Source organism: Rhincodon typus, chromosome 1 (genome assembly GCF_021869965.1).
Source record: "Rhincodon typus isolate 14 chromosome 1, sRhiTyp1.1, whole genome shotgun sequence".
In the NCBI taxonomy this organism is placed as follows: Eukaryota; Metazoa; Chordata; class Chondrichthyes; order Orectolobiformes; family Rhincodontidae; genus Rhincodon; species Rhincodon typus.
In genome coordinates, this window is record NC_063332.1 from 119,207,501 (window position 1) to 119,228,894 (window position 21,394).

At 39.2% G+C, this 21,394-nt stretch overlaps 1 protein-coding gene across 5 annotated transcripts; it reads left to right on the plus strand.

Annotated features, from left to right (window-relative positions):
* Window positions 1-241: 241 nt before the first annotated feature.
* On the plus strand, window positions 242-20,300 carry pitx2 (paired-like homeodomain 2). 5 transcript variants are annotated; one of them, XM_048598632.1, is made up of 5 exons: window positions 242-318; window positions 5,616-5,699; window positions 6,890-7,024; window positions 17,046-17,251; window positions 19,061-20,300. In XM_048598632.1, exons 2-5 carry the CDS (start codon window positions 5,663-5,665, stop codon window positions 19,622-19,624), a joined length of 942 nt encoding a protein of 313 aa, XP_048454589.1. In that variant the 5' UTR covers window positions 242-318; window positions 5,616-5,662; the 3' UTR covers window positions 19,625-20,300. The 5 variants fall into 5 exon arrangements, with proteins under 5 accessions (XP_048454589.1, XP_048454574.1, XP_048454598.1 ...); XM_048598617.1 differs by lacking the exon at window positions 242-318 and adding an exon at window positions 2,832-2,973; XM_048598641.1 differs by lacking the exon at window positions 242-318 and adding an exon at window positions 2,832-2,973 and having other exon boundaries at window positions 5,640-5,699.
* Window positions 20,301-21,394: the final 1,094 nt, after the last annotated feature.

Here is a 21,394-nt window from a genome sequence, read left to right on the forward strand (position 1 = left end):
GGAAAACGGGACATTAATAACTTCCAGCTCCATCCTTGTCAGAAGATACATGTTTTGAGTAGTTGATATGGTAATTAAGAATTTCGTGAGACGTCGGGTCACCTCGTCCCTCGGAGAGTCCTATCAGAAATTCTTTTCAAGTGTCCTTTGCGTCGCCAAAGATGACAACACAGCAAATCGATATCTCCTTCAAATGAAAGGGTTTGATCGCTACCCCTCGAGGCTACATATCTCACATCCCCAGTCTTTTCTGAAGTTGGCGGATTCCTCTGCACTTTCTCCTTGAGAAAGAATCTCTTCTGTAGTCTCCTGATGAAGGTAAATCGTCAATCTAACAGAAAATGCGGAATATTTGCGGTTCTCCAGAGTCCTCTTTTTTTTAAATTTTGCAATGCGGCGGCAAGCCAATGATCCTGAGCATCCTTGTTAGCTGTGGGATGCAAAAAGATGTTGGGAACAATGTAGATCAATCGGGAATAATTCGATTTTTGAACATTAATGAATTATGCTGTGTACGTACGGACTGGACAGGCTCAGGTTTCCGTTATGTAAACCGAGGGCGTTCCGGAAGAATAATTTTGAACCTGAGCTTTATTATCCAGTTTGAAATGATTTACTACAAGGCAGTAGCAAATGTGTATTTGAAGAACCCTCTCTTGCTCACTTTCTGTGTTCAGAACTCTGATAAATCAGAAGCAGCATTTTTTTTAGGGCGCTGGAGTTTGATGTGCGGTGATTTATTCAGACAATATTTGCAGGGTTATAGAAGTGCACCACCGTCTTAGCTACAATGATTATTCTATTGGATTTTAATGGAATTTGCTTCAGAAGTTGAAATGTCCATCAATGTAAAACCGTGAGATCCATGAAAATGCAGGCGGATTTAGCTTCAGTACGGACCTTAATCCTAGAAAGTTACTATTTTCCGCAAATTGTGCTTAACAATTGGCGAAGCGTCTCTTGGTTAACATAATATATCCGTAAATATACGCTTATTTAACTCGGGCGGGGTTTGTGAGGTGGGGAGGGGGAGCGATTGTAGGAGGGAGAACCATAAGGAGCTCAAATGAACAACGCTGCTGGTTTAGTACCATTTTCAGTAGTACGTAACGTGAAGACCTTTTATTTCGGCGACTTCTGGTTTTGTACATCTAGGAAAAAGGCAGTGGTCCATGTTTGAAAAGGGTACATAAAGCGTCACAATTTTACTGGCCCTAATTATGTTGGGATGTCTAGCTTCACCAGAAATCCCCTTTCCTCCAGCGGCCTGTCTAATGTTTTATCCTCTGGTGATTAAAGGCATTAATTAGTTGCTTAATGGGGGTATGACTAAAAATGTAAAAGAAGGATTAAGGCAGCGAAACGTATGTATAGCTCCTTCGACACACTCGAGATCCGAATGAGAAGCATTCTGTATCTTATGTTTCTCTGTGGTACATTTGCATTTTACAACAGATGCTCACTTAAGCTGCACAGGCGAATCGAATGAAACCCGTATGGGCAGAATGGCGGGATAGCTGGTCAGTGAGAAAACAAGAGAAAAAAAATCAAGATTGTAAAACTGTGGCCGCTGTACATCCCGATTTAACTAAGCAATGGTAATTAAGTTGATTCAATTAAAGAACTCATTTTTGTTCCTTTTTCGGTTTTATCGAAGATACTTCAACAATATCAGTTATTCGCATTTTTTTTTGTTGTGAAGCATTCCAAACATCCTCGCTATCAATAGGACGCCCTTCATTACATCTGTGCTGTTCCCGGAACGATGCTATAATACGGTGTACCGTTCATTTTTCCTCTCTATAATCCTGGTGGAAAATACTAACAACGAGAATTAAAACCGTCTGAAATTTTGCTAAAATTCGTTCTTCAGACAAATCAGGAAAAGTACATTTTCATATACCACCAACCCCCACCCTCACACACGCACACACACACACACACACCCGTTCCTTTGTAATGTACAGGCGAGTTACAACATTCCACACTTAGGTCTGGACATTTAAAGGAAAGGATCATTCGCAAACTAATTGTTCTGCCCATCTGCTCCCAGCTGTCGAAAGAAAATTGTACCTGGTCAATTGCATACTTCTTATCCCTAGAATCCTGATGTTGGGATTGTCAATCATTTGTATTTACTGACAGATTAAGTCAATACGCGCAGCATCGAGGTAAAAAAAAATCTACGTGGCAGGCGAGGTAAAGGCGAACTTTTTCCCGGAGTCTCTACTATTGGTCTTCCAAAAGAACATGCACTGTAATTTATTCCAACGTTATACTTATTTTAGGTCGTATCATTCCAACTGTGCACATCGCTACGGACATTGAGTTAAACTGCAATATATAAATTAGATTATACCACGCATTTAGATGTCTGTGCGGTGCAAAACAAATTGGGGGGGAGGTGGGGAACTCATTTAGAAGCAAACACAGGCGCCTTTTAAACAAAAACCCAATGTTGTGTTGTTTTATGTTAAATTACTATTAAACAAAACCGCTGGATTCCTGTCTCTCCGCCACTTATGTACTAATAGAAACTTTGATGCTCAAACGAATGTCCAGGTACGCTTTAAATGGCCTGTGAAGTGTGCGGTGAAAGGGTTTTGTCTTGTTTGTTTACTGCACCTTTCTTTAAAAAGTGGAATCTGATAAGAGCGGAGCGCTCTGCTGTTTTGGGGATTTAAGTCTAAACTCCCACAGTCTCAGTTTCCCACTCCCTCTCTCTCTCTCTCTTCCTGTGATATATTGGAATCTTTCCTGACGTCACGTCTTTCCAAAATAGACAGAGAAACAGATCCTAAAGAATCTCGAGAGAGAGAGAGAGGGGGAGAGAGAGAAACATAAGCGGATCAAGCGGAAGCGTTAGATGATTTTATTTTGTATAATCTTTCAAGCTTGCATCTGCCGTCTGTAGGACTGTTACAAAACAGAGAACCCCACGCACCAAAATCCGAAACTCTCAGCTTCTGTCTGGTAAGTCGAGTCACCCTTCTTCAGATGTGAGATAATGCAAGTCTGAGAATTCGTTCCACTTTTCCGGCGCCCCGTGTGTGTGTGATTTGTAGCTCCGATCACCATTTTACTGCTCTCTACATATCCTCGCACAGTCAAATAAGTAATTACCTCTATGGGTTCACTTTGCGGCGGCCCCTGCCCTCTGTACAGCTACAGTATGGGACAGGAAGGGGGTGGCGGGGGAAGAAGAGTGTAGTTTTAAGAAAGATGCGTCTTTCGGTTAACAGCTACCCTGTCCCCCAGTGGCTGCTGTCGGTAAGATTCTGCGATTCTGTTTTTTGCTTCTTTCTCCCGGTCATGTTTTAGTAAAGAAAGTAAGAACTTTGGGAAAATGTCACAGAGCTTCTGTGAACTCACAGACGAGCAACAGCGACAGGAGAGCAGCTGAAGTGGAGGGGAGGGGGGTGTGGAATCATGGTAGACAGGCCTGCCTTGTCTTTTTGCAGCGAAGTGTAAGGTGGGCCTGGTTATTTCAATATAGTAGTTACTGTACCTCTGAAATCCGGCCTTCTTCGAAGTCGGTTGTGGGTTATGCTTGCTGATCGAGAAACGGTGACTTTGCCAGGTGCATTTTACGCGCTTGTGCACCATAGCTGCGAAATGTACATTCATAAAGTCAGATCATTTGTCCATTGCAATGGTCGAGTCCTAATTTATATTAAAACAGTTTTAACCATTACAATTGATTATTTGTCATTTTGGTCTTAAAATGTCGTTATTGGCTGGATGTAATAATTGGTGTGACACCCTAACTTTCGCTCTCACCTGATTTCACATGTGTTTTAAACCTGACAAATCACTATCCAATAATGCAACCAAACGCCGAAAAGCCCAGTCGGCAGCAATTGGTTGAGCTGTCGTTTGCAATCATACTTTGCACATAATAGGACACGAGATCCGTATTTGCAATGCGACCAGTTCTCTAATCTCAGGACGGCCGTGATGCAGATGTTGTTGAATTCAGAAATATGAAAACACGAAGACTTAAAAAAAAGACACACGCCAACCTGAGGTCTCACGCTGAAGCTTATTCAGATTGAAATAGCGTTTGGGGGGGGGGGGAGTGATCACATTTGTACAGTTAATGCAAGGAGAAATGTTGCAAGTTAATACATTGCGGATGATTGAGGCGACCCAGCCTTCTTTTCTTTAAAAAAAATGTACTTGACTCCTGAGGTGCGCATTTCACCATGATTAACGAGCGAGAGATAATTGCGTTGTATTAGTGGTTCAGAAGTCCCAGATTTTCAGTCTTAATGGCTGGACCTTACCAAAGTTGAAATAAAAGGAATGAATACCGTGATGTATTATTTGTTTATAATGATAATTAGCACAACGCTAGACTTTTAAGTAATTGGAAAATATGCGGACTCAGTTACATTTTGTTCCGCCACGTAAAATGTTAGTTTAATAATTGTACCTCTTGTCATGACCGTATATCTCAACGTTGTTTACTACTTTATCAAATTGTGTTCGGTGTATAACACAGTTTGCATAGTCAAAGCTAATTTTTCGAGTCTCTCGGGCGCCAAGTGCGACAGTAATTACTAAGCTCGAATTTAACTTGTTGAAAAGCAAAAATAATTGAGTAGAAATGCGTCGAATTTTACTGAAAATATATAAGACCATGTTACCTTTAATTTTGGTGCTCTTGTCATAATATTTGGCAAATTATTCCTACTCGGCAACGTAGCAAAGCCAGCACTGTTGCAAGGGAGATAGTTTAGATCCAGATAGATTTGAAAAGCAGCAAAAAAAAACGATTACCATGATGATGACATGCAAATTTTTAAAAAAATTATCATAAGCAAACATTTGAAGCCATGGACTAATAAAATCCCATCTGTGTTACTTCATATCGAGTTAGTCCACCGCTCTGATAATGAATTTTGTAATATCCCACCGACAGACATCTCAATCAGACACTAATCCTGTGATTTTACTGCGGAATCACTAAATATCCAGCAGGCAAACTGTCGCACTTTGGCACTTGTGGCCGCCGTGCCTGCGCCTATAGTTTAGAAAACAAGAAACAGATTAAATCGTGTGAAATCGCTCGGATTTGGGATGAGATTGATCACGGGACGTCGGCTGCCAGGAATCCGGGTTTCTTGCGGAAAGTGTTATAAAATTGCTGTTCTCTGGTACATTTTAAGTCCAGCTCAAGGTTAGACATAGATCAGCAAAGCAATTTCGCCACGCACAAAGACAGAATTACAGATTCGACTTAAGACTATTTCTTCAATTCGTACACCCTATATATATATTAATTAAAACTGTGTTGATTGTTGTCTATTTTTAATGAAATGCACATTGGAAATATATAAAACAGATCGAACAAAGGACCCTGTATGTTCACTGCTTGATAGTTTACAAATTCAAATGACCGCGTTCTTTATGAATCAGTCGCTAATGAAGTAGAGAAATAAATGAAATGTTACCTATCTGGGTCTGGTTCTGAACCTGGGGTGTTAATTTCCTTTTTTTTGCCCTGGTTGTCCCTTTCCATATCCAGATCCTGAATTTTCATATTGCTGAAATTATAACTATTGTAGCAACGTTTGCCTTCGTATGTGACAGAATTACATTGATTCTGACAGGAATCCTTGCGCAACTCTCTCCAGGTAAACTATTGACCGGCGGCATTATGGATTCCAACTGCCGTAAACACTGCGTCGAATTGTGTGAGTAAAAATATTTTCCTCCTCCTAAAAGATGTAGTCGGTTAATATTTTCTTGTCGAAACTTTAAACTATGCATAACTGACACGTAGTGAAACTGAGTTTAAACATAATTCATTCCGGTGTAAAGCTCATTTCTCCTTGATTCATCGTCTGACACTACCATCCACAGAAAGTCTTTTCACTTTGGTCATTGTCGATAAAAATATATATTATGAAGCAAATATCAGCTGTAATCAAGGACGCTCGTGTCCCCGAATCAACATAAATGGTGATGCAATTCTTAATGGAAAGAACAAAAAGAAAACCTTAAGACAAATACAACATTATAGAAAGTAACAAATGCATACTTTTGCAGTAAATGCCGACAAGATGTTTTAAAGAACATTGATTTAAGAGTTGGGCTTGTGAAATTCTACAAAACACCGAGATAAGAACTGTTTAGTGGGGACGCCTGCTGATGATGTCATGGCTGACATGAGTGAAGTGGGCAGCAAGGGACAGAGCAGGAGCTGGTTGTGGCAGAAGGAAGAGGTCATTAACTCCAGGACTGAGAAGTGAATGAATAGACGTCTCACATTTTTATTCTTCTTATAAGCTTGAAGTTTCACTCCTTCTGCGCCCAGCTGGAATTGCGCAATGACTTCAGAAGGAGCGAATGGCATGCCAGAATATGTGACATTGCAATACGTAGAAAAGTGAATGCTCTTTTAAAATCGAATATGTTCACACTTTTTTGACATCACCCCATAAGAATAATTCGACACAAACGTTTGCCTTTAAAAAATGCAGTTTCAATAAGTCAATGCAGAAAACATATCAAAATGAAACGTTATTGTTTAAACATGCCATTTCTTTATCTCTAAATCTATCAGTGTACTTTCTTAATCTTACATCAGCGCCGCCTGCCCAAACTGTTAGCTATTATCTGAATTATGTAAGAACCTTGCAGCAAATATTAAAAATATGTTTTGCGAGGACTGATTGACGGTGCTCACGCTTTCTGGTGGATTTTAAATTGTAAAACATGACGACCTGAGAGAGGGCGTTGACGAGACTCAACGGGTCTGGACTAGGTAATGTTTGAAATCGTCGAGAACCACAAGGCCTAACAGAACTTTCTTATTGCATTTTATGTACCTATCTGACAATTAACAGATGATGTGAGGTTCGTTTATCTGTTTCCCTCTCAGCCTCGCAGCCCTCTGCTGTGGAATATTTATTTGCGAAAGACACAGAAATGCGAAAGTCTGAATTAAGTTCGGTAACTGAAGCTGGAAACAGTAGAAAAGACAGCAAATTCCTGAGGCATCACCTGGATTCGCATGGTAGGCAAAACAAAGCAGTCTACTGTATATTAAAATCTCCGACTCTAAAGTCTTGAAATATATTCGTCATCCATCGGATAATGATGTGGATATTATTGTTCACTGCTTTAAACCTTGCAATAGAATTCCACTACATCCTCTAACCAAGCCAGAAGTAATCCTTACAATACATCACTTACTCTAATCTTTGTGTTAGAGCGGCCTCTACTGTACAAAAGGCAAAGTGTATCATTATTAAATAGGTTCAGTTTGCTATGAGAACCCCTCGGTTCTATGTTCCTTACAAGCAACAAATTCAATGCAATTTAAATAAGTCAATTTGAAAAATATATTTTTCCCATTTTTGAATAATTTATATTTGACTCAACAGTAAATCCGTTCATAAAACAGCAGAAAATCAAATATTGAATATTATTTCTGTTTGGCTGTTTGCTTTTTTACAAGACAAATTCTTTTACATTTATCTACTTTAAAAGGTGGAAATAATCTGTAAACATGCATTTTTATTAGTTAAAACAGTACACATCCGATGGGTACAAGCTGTGCTCTACGGAAAAAATACTTAATTTTTGTATTCATGTTTTGAAACAAAACGCTGGGCTGAAGAAAATTCGTCGACTTTACAAAAGCTTTTTTTTTCGTCACGTAAAATGGCTTTCTTCATCTCACGTTAAAAATTCTTTATGCGCTGCGGTTTACTGCGTGTGGATGTGGCAACTGGGCATTATCCCATAATTTGCAAAAATACGTTTAACCCGATTACCTTTTCGGTTTAAGACATAAAGCTATGCGAGTAAATTCGTTTCTACGCTCTGGCTCAAGGTTTTAAATTGAAAGTTTCGTTAGTGTTCAGAACAGTATTTATTTTATTGGCAACTGTTGGAGTACAATACACTATTAGTTACCGTTTGACCTAAATTTATCAGATTTTATCCAGTTTTCTAATTGCAACCCAACCCTTCATGGGACCCGTGTGCCTATAGATGCATTTTAAACGCACTCCGTTTCACAAATTCACAAAAATCTATGATATAAGCGATCAGTCTTTAAGTAAAATGGATCAAAAAATAATTGCTATAGTAGTGCGCGGCATCCCTTTCAAATGCTAATTTAGGGTTGCATATGCTTTATTCTGTGATTTGCTTTTTTAATTTGATCAAAAAAGACTTTGAGGGTTTGATTTATCCCACAGTATATTTCATTGTGTAGTGTTGCCTAAGAGATTTCGATACCCTCCAGATTTCTACTCACAGTGTTCTACTGCACTATTTTTTAAAAAGTACTTTAAGTTTTTTTAAGTAATTGCTTAAAAGTAACAGGAAAATGTTACACAGATTTATGGCCAAATTTACCACTACCCTTCAGCTGATTCAACACCATTTAAATGTTCAGGTTACATTGAGGATGACAAGTAATGTCTGGAAATCTATATGTTATATTCCGTAATACTTATTACCTGCAGGCCCGGCGCACAATAATTCTAAATGCAAAATTAAAGTTCGAGGTGGTTTCTCTATCTACCGTAGCTCTATGAATTGCGAACACTTTTTAAATATTTCGGTTCTTCCTGAAAACGCAATTATTTATTGCAATTCCTATTGTAAGTGTTTAAGATTATTATTTGTTCACTTCGGCAATCCAATGATCCGGAATAGAAATTGCCGTATTTTAATATACAAAATGTTCATTGGGGAAGTGTTTTAATTGGAATTTGGCAGTATGTTTCAGGTGAAGAGTAAAGCGGTTCTTATACTAGAGAAACGCATTATTGTACTGCTAATCTTCCGTGTGTGTGGGTGCCAGGGAGACGGGAAAGAACAAGAAATTTGTCAAATATCAATGAAAGAAAGTTTATTTCCCTTTGAGATCTGTTTACTGTCTATCTGTTTTGTACAGTCTGTGTAATATATGCAGCAGTTGTTAGATTGACTCGAGGGAAAACTAAATGTATAATGAAAGCTTATTCGTGAGTAGGAATATACTAATGGAACAATTTGATATCTTCTTAATCCTTTGTAAAAAGCTTTGTCGTCTTCCTAATATTGACTGAATGGGTAATTAATGGCTCTTCATCTTGGAGAATACCCAGTAATCCAACATAGGAAAAAGACAACAAACCCAAGGTATAAGACAACAAAACAAGCACAAATCTGCCCAAACAGCACTAATTTATCCACTTAACAGACTACAAGTTCTGGAAGTAATCTTCTAATGTATATGTGCAAATACAACCAAAACCAGCAACCGTATCACAATCCTTCAAACATCTTAATTCAATAGCTCAAAGCCCTAAAATGAATGTACAGTTGATGGATCAAATGTGCAGTTTAATTTCATTTTTTTTTATTCCAGAAGTTTGATTTGAGAAGAGTTTTGTGATCCCTTTTATGTATAGGCACAAAGAGCAATGCATGTTTTGGATTTGTTTTTTTTTTCAATCATATTTTGTTCATTAAATGCTCAATATTCAAAGAAATCAGCCTCAGACATACCTTTTCTCACCAAAATCCTAGAATGTGTTCTCATCTCACAAATACATGCCCAACTATCCCCAATCTCCAGCTTTGATTCCTCACAAGCAGATTTCTACCCCTGCCACAGTACCAAAAGGAGCCTTATCAAAGTGACAAATAGCTCAACTTTTTAAACTACTCCTTCCTCTCTTCCCAAACCTGTCTGCAGCCTTCAATACGGTTGATCTCACAATCCTTCGCCAAAACTTCTGCATTATAATCTAGCTGTATGTTACTGCACTTCATTGGTTTCATTCCTAACCATCAAGTCATAGCCAGAGAATCACCTACAATATCTTCTCTTCCTGCTACCTCACCACCTTGGCATCAAAATTTAGCCATTTTCTATTGCTCACTCACATGTTACCCTTAGCAGCACCCAAAAATACAGTTTAATCTAAACATAAACTGATGACACCCAACACTGCCTCATTATCATTTATTTCAACCCCTCCAGTGTCTCTCAATTGTCAAATTCCTTGTGCACAATACGGTATTAGGTGAGACAATTCCTTCAGTCAAACATTGAGAGAACGGAAGCCATTGTCTTTGCTTGCCATCACATTATCTAGCTACTTACTCCATTCCTCTCTCCAGTAACTCTCTGAGTGTAAACAAGACTGTTCACAACCTTGCTTCTATACTTGATTTGAACGTGACATACGCACCAGATGTCCACACCATCACTAAAACTTTAAATGTCCACCACTATATCATCAACTGACTCCTGTCCGTTCAGCTGATCCACTGTTGCCCCTTCACTCATGCTGCTACTGCAGTGCACTCTTGACTAATACCGTGCTGTACGCTTTGTAACTCGAGGTCATCCAACGCTCTGCTGCATGTGCCCTTACTTTCACCGTCTTGTCAACCTCCCTCGCACCTCCCAGTCTCCCCCTACCTACCCTCCATACCCCGTGCCCCTTCACTCATTCCATGGCCACTAATCTGCATTGTCTGCTGGTTAAGTATGAATCAGTTCTAAAATTCTCATTCTTTTTTATACTTACCTCAATGGCCTTGCCGTTCCATATTTTCTGTAATATTCCCAAGCCCTAAAACTGCTCTTATGTGTAATCCTTCATGTCCAGCTACTTAAGCATGCATAATTGTATTCACTACCTCATTAGTGAACATGCCTTCAGCAGCCCATACACTAAACACTGTATTTGTCTCCCAAAACTTCCCCACCTCTCTTTTCTCCTTTAAGACACTCCTTGAAAGTTAGCTCTTTTATCAGGCATTTGGTCATTGGCTCCATGAACCCCTCACGTGGCTTTATGTCAAATTTTGTTTGATAACAGAAATGTTCTATGTCTTGCAGTGCTTTATTTTTGTAGAGAAACTACGTAAAATATAAATTATTACGTTGATGCCTCCCGTCTTTCCTGAGCTCTCAATTATTTTTAAAAAATTAGAACTACTAAATAATTCAATGGGAAAATACATTTTCATTTAGTGCCATTTTATAGTATAGAGCATAAATATGTAAAACTGTCATATAGAGATTCTTGCAACAATAGACACACCATATATTGTTATTCCAGGTGCCAGGATACATTGCGAAAAGAAAATGTTACAACTGACATTTGATTTGGCATGCTTTCAGGTTAGACATCATGGAAAAGATGTGAACTGATTGTTTATATATAGAGAGGGAGTGAACGAAACAAAGTGGTGCTTTTTTAGATTGTCACCTGCCAAGTACAATTTTCAAAACTAATCAGTAGATGTCCTCAAATTGTAGGTCGAAAAAAAATCAGAAAATTTTACACACGTCAAAGCAATCTGTGTTGGATATAGCCATCTTGTGCTGTCAAAGAAATGGACCAGCATAGAATCCAATCTTTGATGCTGGGCACTGTTGTATTCAAAATATTACATCTCTAATCCTCACACATGCAAACACACACAACAAAAAAAAATCTTTTTTGTTTCTGATTTATTTATGTGCATTCATGAATCCATTAAGAATTTGAATATTAATTCCTAAATGTTGCTGTATATTAACAACATGATCGGTAGCACACAGCTTTATTAATAATACCGGAATGACAAATTTAAAGACATGGACCATTTTATCAATATTTTGCACGGTTGTTCGAAGACACACATTTTTAAACGAAAAACTCTTTGCCTTTATCTTCTTACCCGTTGAAAATTAATAAGGTTGTTTTGTCAGCTGACAGGCTTTTTAAATATTATTTCACCAGGGAAATCAAAGCTTCAGCTCAGATTATAGGCCGGTCTTTTTTTTGGTTTATGTGATTTACGGTAACCATAGCAACTAATGCTGAATGTTGGCTCCCCAATTTTCAACCATAAAAAAAACTCGCAGACCTTTAATCAAATGAACCGGGCGAGCTTTTGCCGTCCATTTTAGCAGCATATGTACAATCCGCGGGGTGTCTCCCTGCTTGTTGGTGAAGGGAGATTGCAAGTGAACAGGTAAACAGGGAAGCAGGTTGCAAAAAAAAAATGTTTTCGCAGTTTTCACAATAAAATCAACAGCCATCAGTCTCCCAAACGCGCCGTTTCCATTCCATCCTTCACCGGGCGAACCCTGCAACCGATCCGCCCAGTCTGGAGGAGAAACCCAATCTTAAAAGTTTGAAACATACACAAATCCTAACTGTCCTTGACAAACAAGCGAGACTGTAATCGGGGTTAAAAGTAGTTACTGTCCTTCAGGCAATAGGGCTTGACCCAGGAAATTATTGCACGAGTCGGAACGGGATTGAGGCGATGCCATACTGCTGTAAACTTGTTGGGCTCATTCAGCTATGAACTGGTATGTTCCTAAATTATACCCGAGTCTGAATCAGACTGGTGCTGGACAATGCACACACTTTATGATAGACGTTTCCAACAGCAAATATAAGAAACTCAAACGTTAATATGCGTCAGAAACGTATACTCCTGGAGGGGAAGTTGGGGCCTTGCAAGTGGTTTAAACTAGGCTTTTGAAATCTGTACAGTTAAATGGATTTCTATGGCAGTGTAAATGGCTTTCCTGCTTTTAATCCGCGGGTGCCATCGGAATGTTTTAAACTCATCTGTGGGGCCCGGCCGTTCAACGTTATACTAGGAGTCAACATGACTCCATTCATGTGATGGGGAATAGATTTCATGTATTTCCAAATATGGCTGAGCATCCTCCGCTCAAAAAGTCAATGTCAAAATCCCGATTTGTTTTGTTTTCAAGAACAAACCTTCCTTTAAATTTATGTATTAAACCAAACCTATTGAATGCTCTTGAACGCATGGGCTTTTTTTTTCTGAATCAATCTGTCCACATCGAAGTCCTAGCCCAATGTGTGACGGCATTTCTGAACAGCGGTAAACACTCGGTGAAGCTACATGATTGAGAAAGAATTGTACTGTTTCCTGTCGTGTCCGTAAAATCATTGATTAACGCGCCTGGGAAAACTGGCCCTTTTACTGGTCCAATGTCGTGATATGCACGAATGCGTGAAGAGAAAAGAGGCAAAAGCCAAGGTTAGAGCCCATCAAGGAAACGATAAAGGTCAGCCTATCGGAATTAATGTCATCGAAGTGAATTGAAATGGGGGTTACGGTGCATCACTAAGAACGTTAACAAAGTTTCTCAATAATGAAACACACAAACAAAAAATAAATTGTATCTACATCTTCCTTCTCTCTTGCAATATGGAGTAAAGCTGAGAATTTCTCAACCTCCTAAATCAATAACAGCGACCAACTTCAGAAAATTGGCATTAAAGTTTGATCTCCTTCATCTTCCGCTCTAGAACTCAGCTTTAATTTTATTATTAATTTTAACAGTCAAAGCCACTTGAATTCAAGGAGGTAATGATAATCCAATGTTAAGTCCCTAGCCAGGTTGCGCTGTTTATACACAGGTTCTCGGCCTAAGGACTGGTTCATTTCGTTCTCGGTCACACTCGGCGCCCTAGAAAGGAAATATTTACTTTACGTCAGTACTTTATGATCATTTGGGAATTAGAAGAAATTCAATAAGAAAACTGCCAGAACCCGTTTAAAGCCTATTTAAAAGACTTAAGCAAATTAGAGTCTTATCAGATTAAAAACCACTACAAATTTAAGAGCATTCTCTCCATTATAACTCACGCGGTTCTGCGGGGAAGAATCTTTGCCAAATCTCAGGGATAGACTTTCTTTAGAAGCAGTTAACGAACAGAATGATGATTAATGATAATCTTTCAGACAGAAAAAGCATCCAAACATTTTTCGCGGCGATGTTTTCTTTTGTAATTTGTTTTGCAGCTTTCGTGAAACAGTAAACACGGAGGTTGAGATATTGAGCGCGGGAAGTGTCATAGCCCTCGTGTCACTACAAATCCTTCGTTATTAGCCTCATCACCAGTATTCGGGAGTCAGGTTAATCAAGGAAAGAGCTTTTAGGCTTTAGAGTTAGCAGTCATAAAGCAAATCTGTTTAGTTTATTGAGTCAAACGTGGCTAACAGTCACCTCTGGACCAAATCTAACGGAACAAGACGCCTCCGAAATTGATATGCCTCAGCTCCTGTCATTTCAAATTTCAAATAATTTTAGCAACCAGTACTGTTGAGACCCAAACCTGTTTAATTTATTGACGGAGAACTGCAATCAAAACCACCAGGTATTTTGAAATGTCTCATATTCTAAAACAAAATAAACAAATATTCGTCTTTTTGCTGGCTTTTTTTTAGAATTTAAACTCTTACGTTTTTAACGTATACAAAATAGAGTATAATTTATTTTAAGTGGTTCGCGTGGATGCAAGATTTCACGACTGAGTATTTCAGTTTCATTTTCTTTAAGCCTGTTGTCGATGTTATTTGAACATTAGAATGGAAAATTAGAAATTAAATAGCGTGATAGAGATCTGAAATACAAACTAAAAATGCTGCGAGTATATCATAGGCTGGTCAGCTCTGGAATGAAATAATCTATCAAGAGTTAGACCAGAAACGTTGACCTATCTTTGTCCTTCAGATGCGAACCAATCTGCTGCATGTTTTCAATATCCATCTTACTTATAAACAAAACCTAACAATTTAATCTTATTGTTTATACGCTAAATTACGCTAGTTATGAAGAAGAGTAGCACCGCTTAAAGTTCATCCTTTGAATTAACATTTGCCCTTGCATAACAGCCCATGCATGGAATCAACCTTAAAAATTCAATGCAAACTACAATAATTCAATTGTAGATTTATATTTCGTTTCTTTCTGCTTTCCGAATGATTGCTAACACTGCATCGCAATGAAAATATACCGATGTGACAGATCTGTAAGTTAGGAAAGGAGCACAATTACAGCTATAGAAAATATTGTTGTCTTATTATAAAGCTGAATATTAACAACAGATGAAGTATATAACTAATGCTGAATGTGTCTTCCAACGAAAAGGCAAATACTACACGTTCGAAAGAGATATGTATTTTCAGTATGGATGACATCTCAAGTTATCCTTTAGATCGTTATTGGTGTTACCAATCTGTCTTGAGGACGAATCGAAACATTGGAAACATGCTCAAAGCGCTCAGTAATAACAGAGTCAGAAACGATGCCACCTACCCCTCCCCCACCCTCAACGACTGTTATTATTCAATAAAGTTGTCAATAAGTATGGTGCCCATCAGGGAAAGGGAGTAAGTTTAATGATTAAGGAATGGGGAGAATTGACCCATTTGAATCGAACATCAACTTTCTAAGAAACGCAATTATCTAGTACCAGTTTGATCTGTTACACAGCAAACGGAAAATTAAGTAATATTGGTGTTTGATCTGTGGAGCTGTCGGCAATTGCCGTAAACTGCTCTTGTTAACTGGTGCGATATTAATTTCCGTATTCTAAATATATTCCGTGCTATCATAAGGTAGTTGTTATCATAAGTAGTTAATTAAAAGAACGGGGGATACGGACTTCAAGTGACACTGATAACGTGCATGATATTAGGGCTGTAGGTCCCTGGTGCTGCTCCCTCATCCCGCTGAGGCACAGCCGAAGCTCCAGGTGCATGCTGGGCACCCCCACCACCCGGACCCAAGCACTGGTGTCGTCACAGACAGGTGGGCGGAGTGCGCGTCGTGCCTCCTCTCTGATTGGTTCAGTGACGTTCAAGCTTTCGGCGAGAGCCCCGCCCATCCGCTCTGTTTACCGGCCGGACAGACACGTCAATCATTTCGAGTGACATGCCGGAGGCGGAGGCTGATGGGGAGGAGGAACGCTGGAGGTTATCAGAGGCGGCTCCGCTCTTAAAGCCACTGGTGGAACAGGGAGCGCGTTTGCGGCAGGAGCAGCGGCAGCCAGGGGATCCTTATCTGCAGTCACCCATCCCTATCAGTCGGACACACACATACACACAGTGTCAGCCCGGAACCATTCATTCATTGCAACCTCACTCTTCTCCTCTGGTACATTTTTGATTTAATGAAGACAGCAGCTCGAAAGCGCAATTTAAAGAAGAGCTGTGCAACAATTTATTGAAGGTTTGTGCACAACAGTTCCTGGATCACCACACCCCTTGATCATTCCATTCCCCTTTGGACTTTTTTTTAGTGTGAGGTGGGCTGCAAGGAAATTTAATCCTTTTTGGAAACGTCGCCCGGCTGCTTATATTTGTTTATAGATGAACAGTGCAAAAGATCCGTTGACTTTGGAACACCTTAGAAACAGCAGCAGCGGCAATAAATTGGTGCGGGATCAGACTGCATTAACCATGGCTTCGGGTTTGCAACCAGTACGAACGAGCGAGCCGAAGCACCGGCTCGAGGTTCACACTTTATCGGACACCTCCAGCCCTGACACAGGAGGTAAGGCCTTTTTCACCCGCATAACACCTCATCGATTTCATTCCCAGTCGGACATTGTGCCACTTCCTTTTTATGGCATTGCTTTATTGCGCCTTAGAGAGAAAATAATATGCAGTGCCTTTTAGAATCAGCAATCATTCGCCATTCTGTATGAGACAATATATAAAATGTGCACATACTATATTTACAAGTTTCTCCGTTTCTGATTTCTATGTGAATTATTGTTTATATATATATCAGGCGTATTGAATTTTAATTATTCCAATCTGAAGGGGTTCTATTAATATCTTAATGATTATGTACAAGGAAAGATGATTTGCATTTACCAATGAAATGAACAGCTTATTTATACATTGTTGAAAACACGACTGTAAATTTAGACAAGAAAATAAATTGCACATATAATTTATGTTTCTTTATCAGAGTCGGTGTTTTATAATACTACACATGTCCAAATTAAATGTATGAAACAATGAACACAAATTACGATTGTAATTAGAAATGAAGTAGACACAGTTAATGCAGTTACCTCATTGTGAGTCGCTGCAAATTAAATTTGCAATGTCTTATGTATTCAAAGGTACTTTCGTAAAGTTGAATACTGTTTCTCCTTAGGGCCTACCTTTCTCAGGTGGGTAAGGTGCTATTTATTTAACTCCCAATGAAACAAGTGGGGAAGTCACTGCCCTTTTGATTTTGCCCACAGAAAAAGAAAAAAATCAGCAAAGTAAAAATGATGACACGAATACAGACGATCCGTCAAAGAAAAAGAGACAAAGGCGCCAGAGGACACATTTTACCAGCCAGCAGCTACAAGAACTGGAGGCAACTTTCCAGAGAAATCGCTACCCAGACATGTCGACCAGGGAAGAGATTGCAGTGTGGACCAATTTGACTGAAGCTAGAGTACGGGTAGGTTAATTTACAGTACTTTCTCATTGTATTCCCTTAGTTATTAGCAACCAAATTACTGTATTTTACATCCTCTGTAATTTTTGAAGAGGAAATCTGAACCAAACTTGTTGTCACAGTACAATCCTTACTAAAGTTGTGCGCATTGATCACTTTCCTTGAATTATAGACTCCGCAATAGTTTGTCACAATCAAATCCTTCCGTCATCCCTTGATAGCATCCATTAAATAGGGAGATAGGCAAATATCTTGTAATATTGCTTAGTATAAAAAATCCCATGTAATGTTCTTTCGAACTGAAAGCGCGATGTTTATTTTACACTAAAATACAATGCCGCTTGCTAATTTGACATTAGTTTGTCGATGTAGAACACCAGTTGTGTAAACAAAGTCGGGTAACAGGCCATTGTGATATTTGTCTGAGTTCACATCCCAATACACAAATGTCCCTACGGCTGCAGAGACTCCTTGTGCTGAATGTGGATTCCAAGGACTGTGGAAAAGAAGGGGTTTTCCTTATGTTTGACCTGGTTCATTAGGTTCCAATTAACTCCTTCACAGGGATGGATGGATGGCTAGATAGATAGATAGATAGATGGATAGAAAAAAAAGTTATTTGTGCAAAGTAGCACACAATCATTTATGATACACACCTCTGTAGAAATCCGTGAATTTCGCGTGTCAGCGGGGGATCTTTATTAACGAAGTGACGCTGGAGTTGGTGTATATGTGACAGCGAAACAGGTAATGTATTGCGCAGTTGGTCATTTGGCTATAGCATATAAAACAAAAGCAGACCCCATGTGTGTTTCTAAGTAGTGTATTGGACTACGGTCAGTTCCGAATACATTCACAACGGTGTCTTTTTTCTAAGTTCTATCTTGGAAAGGGCACAGCACTGAAGAGTAATGTGTTTTCCATTTGGCGTATGTTTCCGAGCGTATTAATGCATCATTCGACACAGAGCGAATGGAATTTTAGCTGTTACTTTCGCACTGTACTTTCTGTTCTTGCTACGCTTATGTCTAAATTATTAATCTGCAAGCCCTTTCAAATGACAAACAGTGTGAGAAACAGCAAGCCCTGGGATCACAGCATTCATAATCGATTGTATCGCAATCAAAGAGTTTAAACAGATTCAATCAATTATTTCAGCTCACCATGTTTTGGACTCGTGTATGTCACACTGCTTAGTTTACTCCCACAGCGTGTTCCTCCCCAAGCATAAAACACACTAATGGACCCGTTTCACAATACAATGTCTGGTAGCTTTTTTCGCCCCATTTCCGGATCCTGTGTGCTTCCTGCAAGTGGATATTTTGGTAAACTTGGCCATATTAATACTGTCTTCTTAATAACCTGCCTGAAATCTCTGCTAAATGGTCAGGTGAAGGTGTTACTGAAGAACATCAGACTGAAATCGCTGGTTTATTCATTCGGCGATTAAATACCCCACCATCATTCATGGTGTAGTTTATATTTGCAGAAGTTGTGTTTCCCATTTAAGTGCTCAATGGGTTAGTTGTGAGGCGTATTTGCATTAAGTACCGATTACATTTTTAAATATCCGTTAGACCAAATGTTTGTGACTTCCCTCACTGATTGAGAAACCACAGATCTAGCTGACTGATTTATTAGCCCCCAAAAGGATAAACTATGTTCGCTGCCGAAGTGGAAAAAGTAATTGGATCCAGTTCATGTGCGCTTTATCTTAATATATAAATGTACACGGCTTATTTAGGTCAGTAGTTCCGAATCCTCACTTTCTTTGCAAGTTTCTGAAAGCATTGCTTGTTGTTTTCTCCTCAGGTCTGGTTTAAAAACCGCAGGGCCAAGTGGAGGAAGAGGGAGCGCAACCAACAAGCGGAACTTTGCAAGAGCGGCTTTGGTCCTCAGTTCAATGGCCTGATGCAACCCTACGATGACATGTACTCGGGCTACTCCTACAACAACTGGGCCGCCAAAGGCTTGACATCGGCTTCGCTCTCCACCAAGAGCTTTCCTTTCTTCAACTCAATGAACGTGAACCCTCTCTCCTCTCAGGCCATGTTCTCCTCTCCCAATTCCATCTCCTCCATGAGCATGTCATCTAGCATGGTCCCTTCTGCAGTGACCGGGGTCCCAGGCTCTGGCCTCAACAGTCTCAATAACTTGAACAACCTAAGCAGCCCGTCCCTGAACTCCGCCGTCCCATCAGCAACCTGCCCCTATGCTCCGCCAACCCCGCCCTACGTCTATAGAGACACTTGCAATTCCAGCTTGGCCAGCCTTAGACTCAAAGCCAAGCAGCATTCAAGTTTCGGATACGCCAGTGTTCAGAACCCAGCGTCTAACTTGAGCGCCTGCCAGTATGCTGTAGACAGGCCTGTGTGAGGAATCAGATGCAACTTCTCAGACTGATGAACTCCAAGAAATAATTTAAAATAGAATGGGCACTACCGACGAAACCACTGAACCTGTGTAGCTTACCCCACAGAGCCGCCTTTCCCATTTAAGGGAATAGCGCAAGCATTATTTCCTCCCTTGACACCCTGTTTGCAAATATTTTTCATCAGATAAAGGGACGCTTGACCGTTAAAAGAAATATTCTCGACTATTTGACTGGATATCACCTTTATTAATACACTATATAAGCTTGTTATTTTTAAGTTCAGCATTGTGATAATAAACAAGGAAACGTTTGGCGGAACGGATGTGTATATATCGAAATGTCAAATTAATTTTATAAAAGCAATTGTTAGTAATATCACGCCAGTGTTTTTGAAGTTACATAAAAAAAGCATGTCACGCGGAAGCTTGAAGGATTTTTCCGCTTAAAAGCGAGGGAATGTATATACTAACTGCAACCCTTGTATGTTTCTAACACTGTCTATTATTAATTAATATTATTATTAAAAGTCTGTGTGGATATCAGTTTTGAGACTAGTAACTCTGGTTGTAAGATTCAGTGATGTTCCGAAAAAAAATTAATGTACAACTTGTCCTGTGTATACAATGGGAAACGGCATTAAGTGTTTCTTTTGCAGCTAAAAAGAAATGAAGCATTGTGCTCACCCAGAACGAAAAATATACCGTAAAACCATTTTGTCTAATTGGATTGTTTTTATGTTGACGTGTTTAATCCAAATAAGTACAACTTTGGGGTGAAGGGTGTGGACACACAAAAAAAGTTGTCTATAACTACCCTCCACTCTTTGCAATGCTGACACAGAAACCAAATCGTGATTTAACATTGTAACACACTCATCACTAACACCAGTCCATTGCCGTCGCTGGTGTGTTAACCGCCGGCTGCAAGCAATATGCTGATTCCAAGGAGCCCTCATATTGTTTACCAAGTCGGGTTATCTGGTCAATGCGCTGCCAGGGAATATTTTAGGAATGAATATATTACCGAACAAATGAAATAAATGAATACACTCCAAAATATCGCTGACATAAAATTATAATGAAGATGATCAGCGCGATGAAGTTAGTTCGCTGAAAGATTGTGATGACATCACTGAAATTTGCAGAAATGAACCAGAATAATTGCTGTCCAAAAATCTTTTTTTTAGAGAAGTACACAACGTATGCAGGTCATAACCAACATCAGGTCGAGATTGTGCTTCTTTTTGTTTTTTTTAAAATACGTTTTCAGCAGAATACATTTTTCAGAATCACAGGTTCAAAGGTCAGATTACATTTTCGATGACTTTATTAGGCTTATGTTACCTTATTAAAGGTCAGACAGTTTGTGTTTGGTTATTAATAATGTTGATCTAGCATTCTCATGTGCGAGGCCTGTTTGCACATTAAATCATACAGGATTATGTCGTGTAGAGTCTATAATGAGAGTGCAAATGAAGATAAATTATACAGTAGTATACCCATCACATGATTTAATTCGGATGGGGGTGCGCTACATGAAACATGAAAAGACAATGCGTGTTTTTGTTAAATAAAAGAGCAGGCATAAAGATCGGTAAAGGAAGTGTTTTTTTATTGGAATCATGCAAGAAAATATGTTCTGCAAAATCAAATAAGTTTTTAAAAACGAAAAGCCTTCTTTTAAAGTTTGCATTACAACAGCAACCTCCCCTTGGTAGACGTGTGAACTTTATGACACCACTTAAAACTGAGATCAAAGATGATTTTAACATT

Bases quoted from the DNA above. Each gene is read 5' to 3' on its own strand.
- pitx2 (XM_020532476.2), top strand. From the start codon at position 16,156: ATGAACAGTGCAAAAGATCCGTTGACTTTGGAACACCTTAGAAACAGC. The intron at 16,340-17,045 runs GTAAGGCCTTTT...TTTTGCCCACAG, and splicing joins CTCCAGCCCTGACACAGGAG to AAAAAGAAAAAAATCAGCAA. The intron at 17,252-19,060 runs GTAGGTTAATTT...TTTTCTCCTCAG, and splicing joins TGACTGAAGCTAGAGTACGG to GTCTGGTTTAAAAACCGCAG.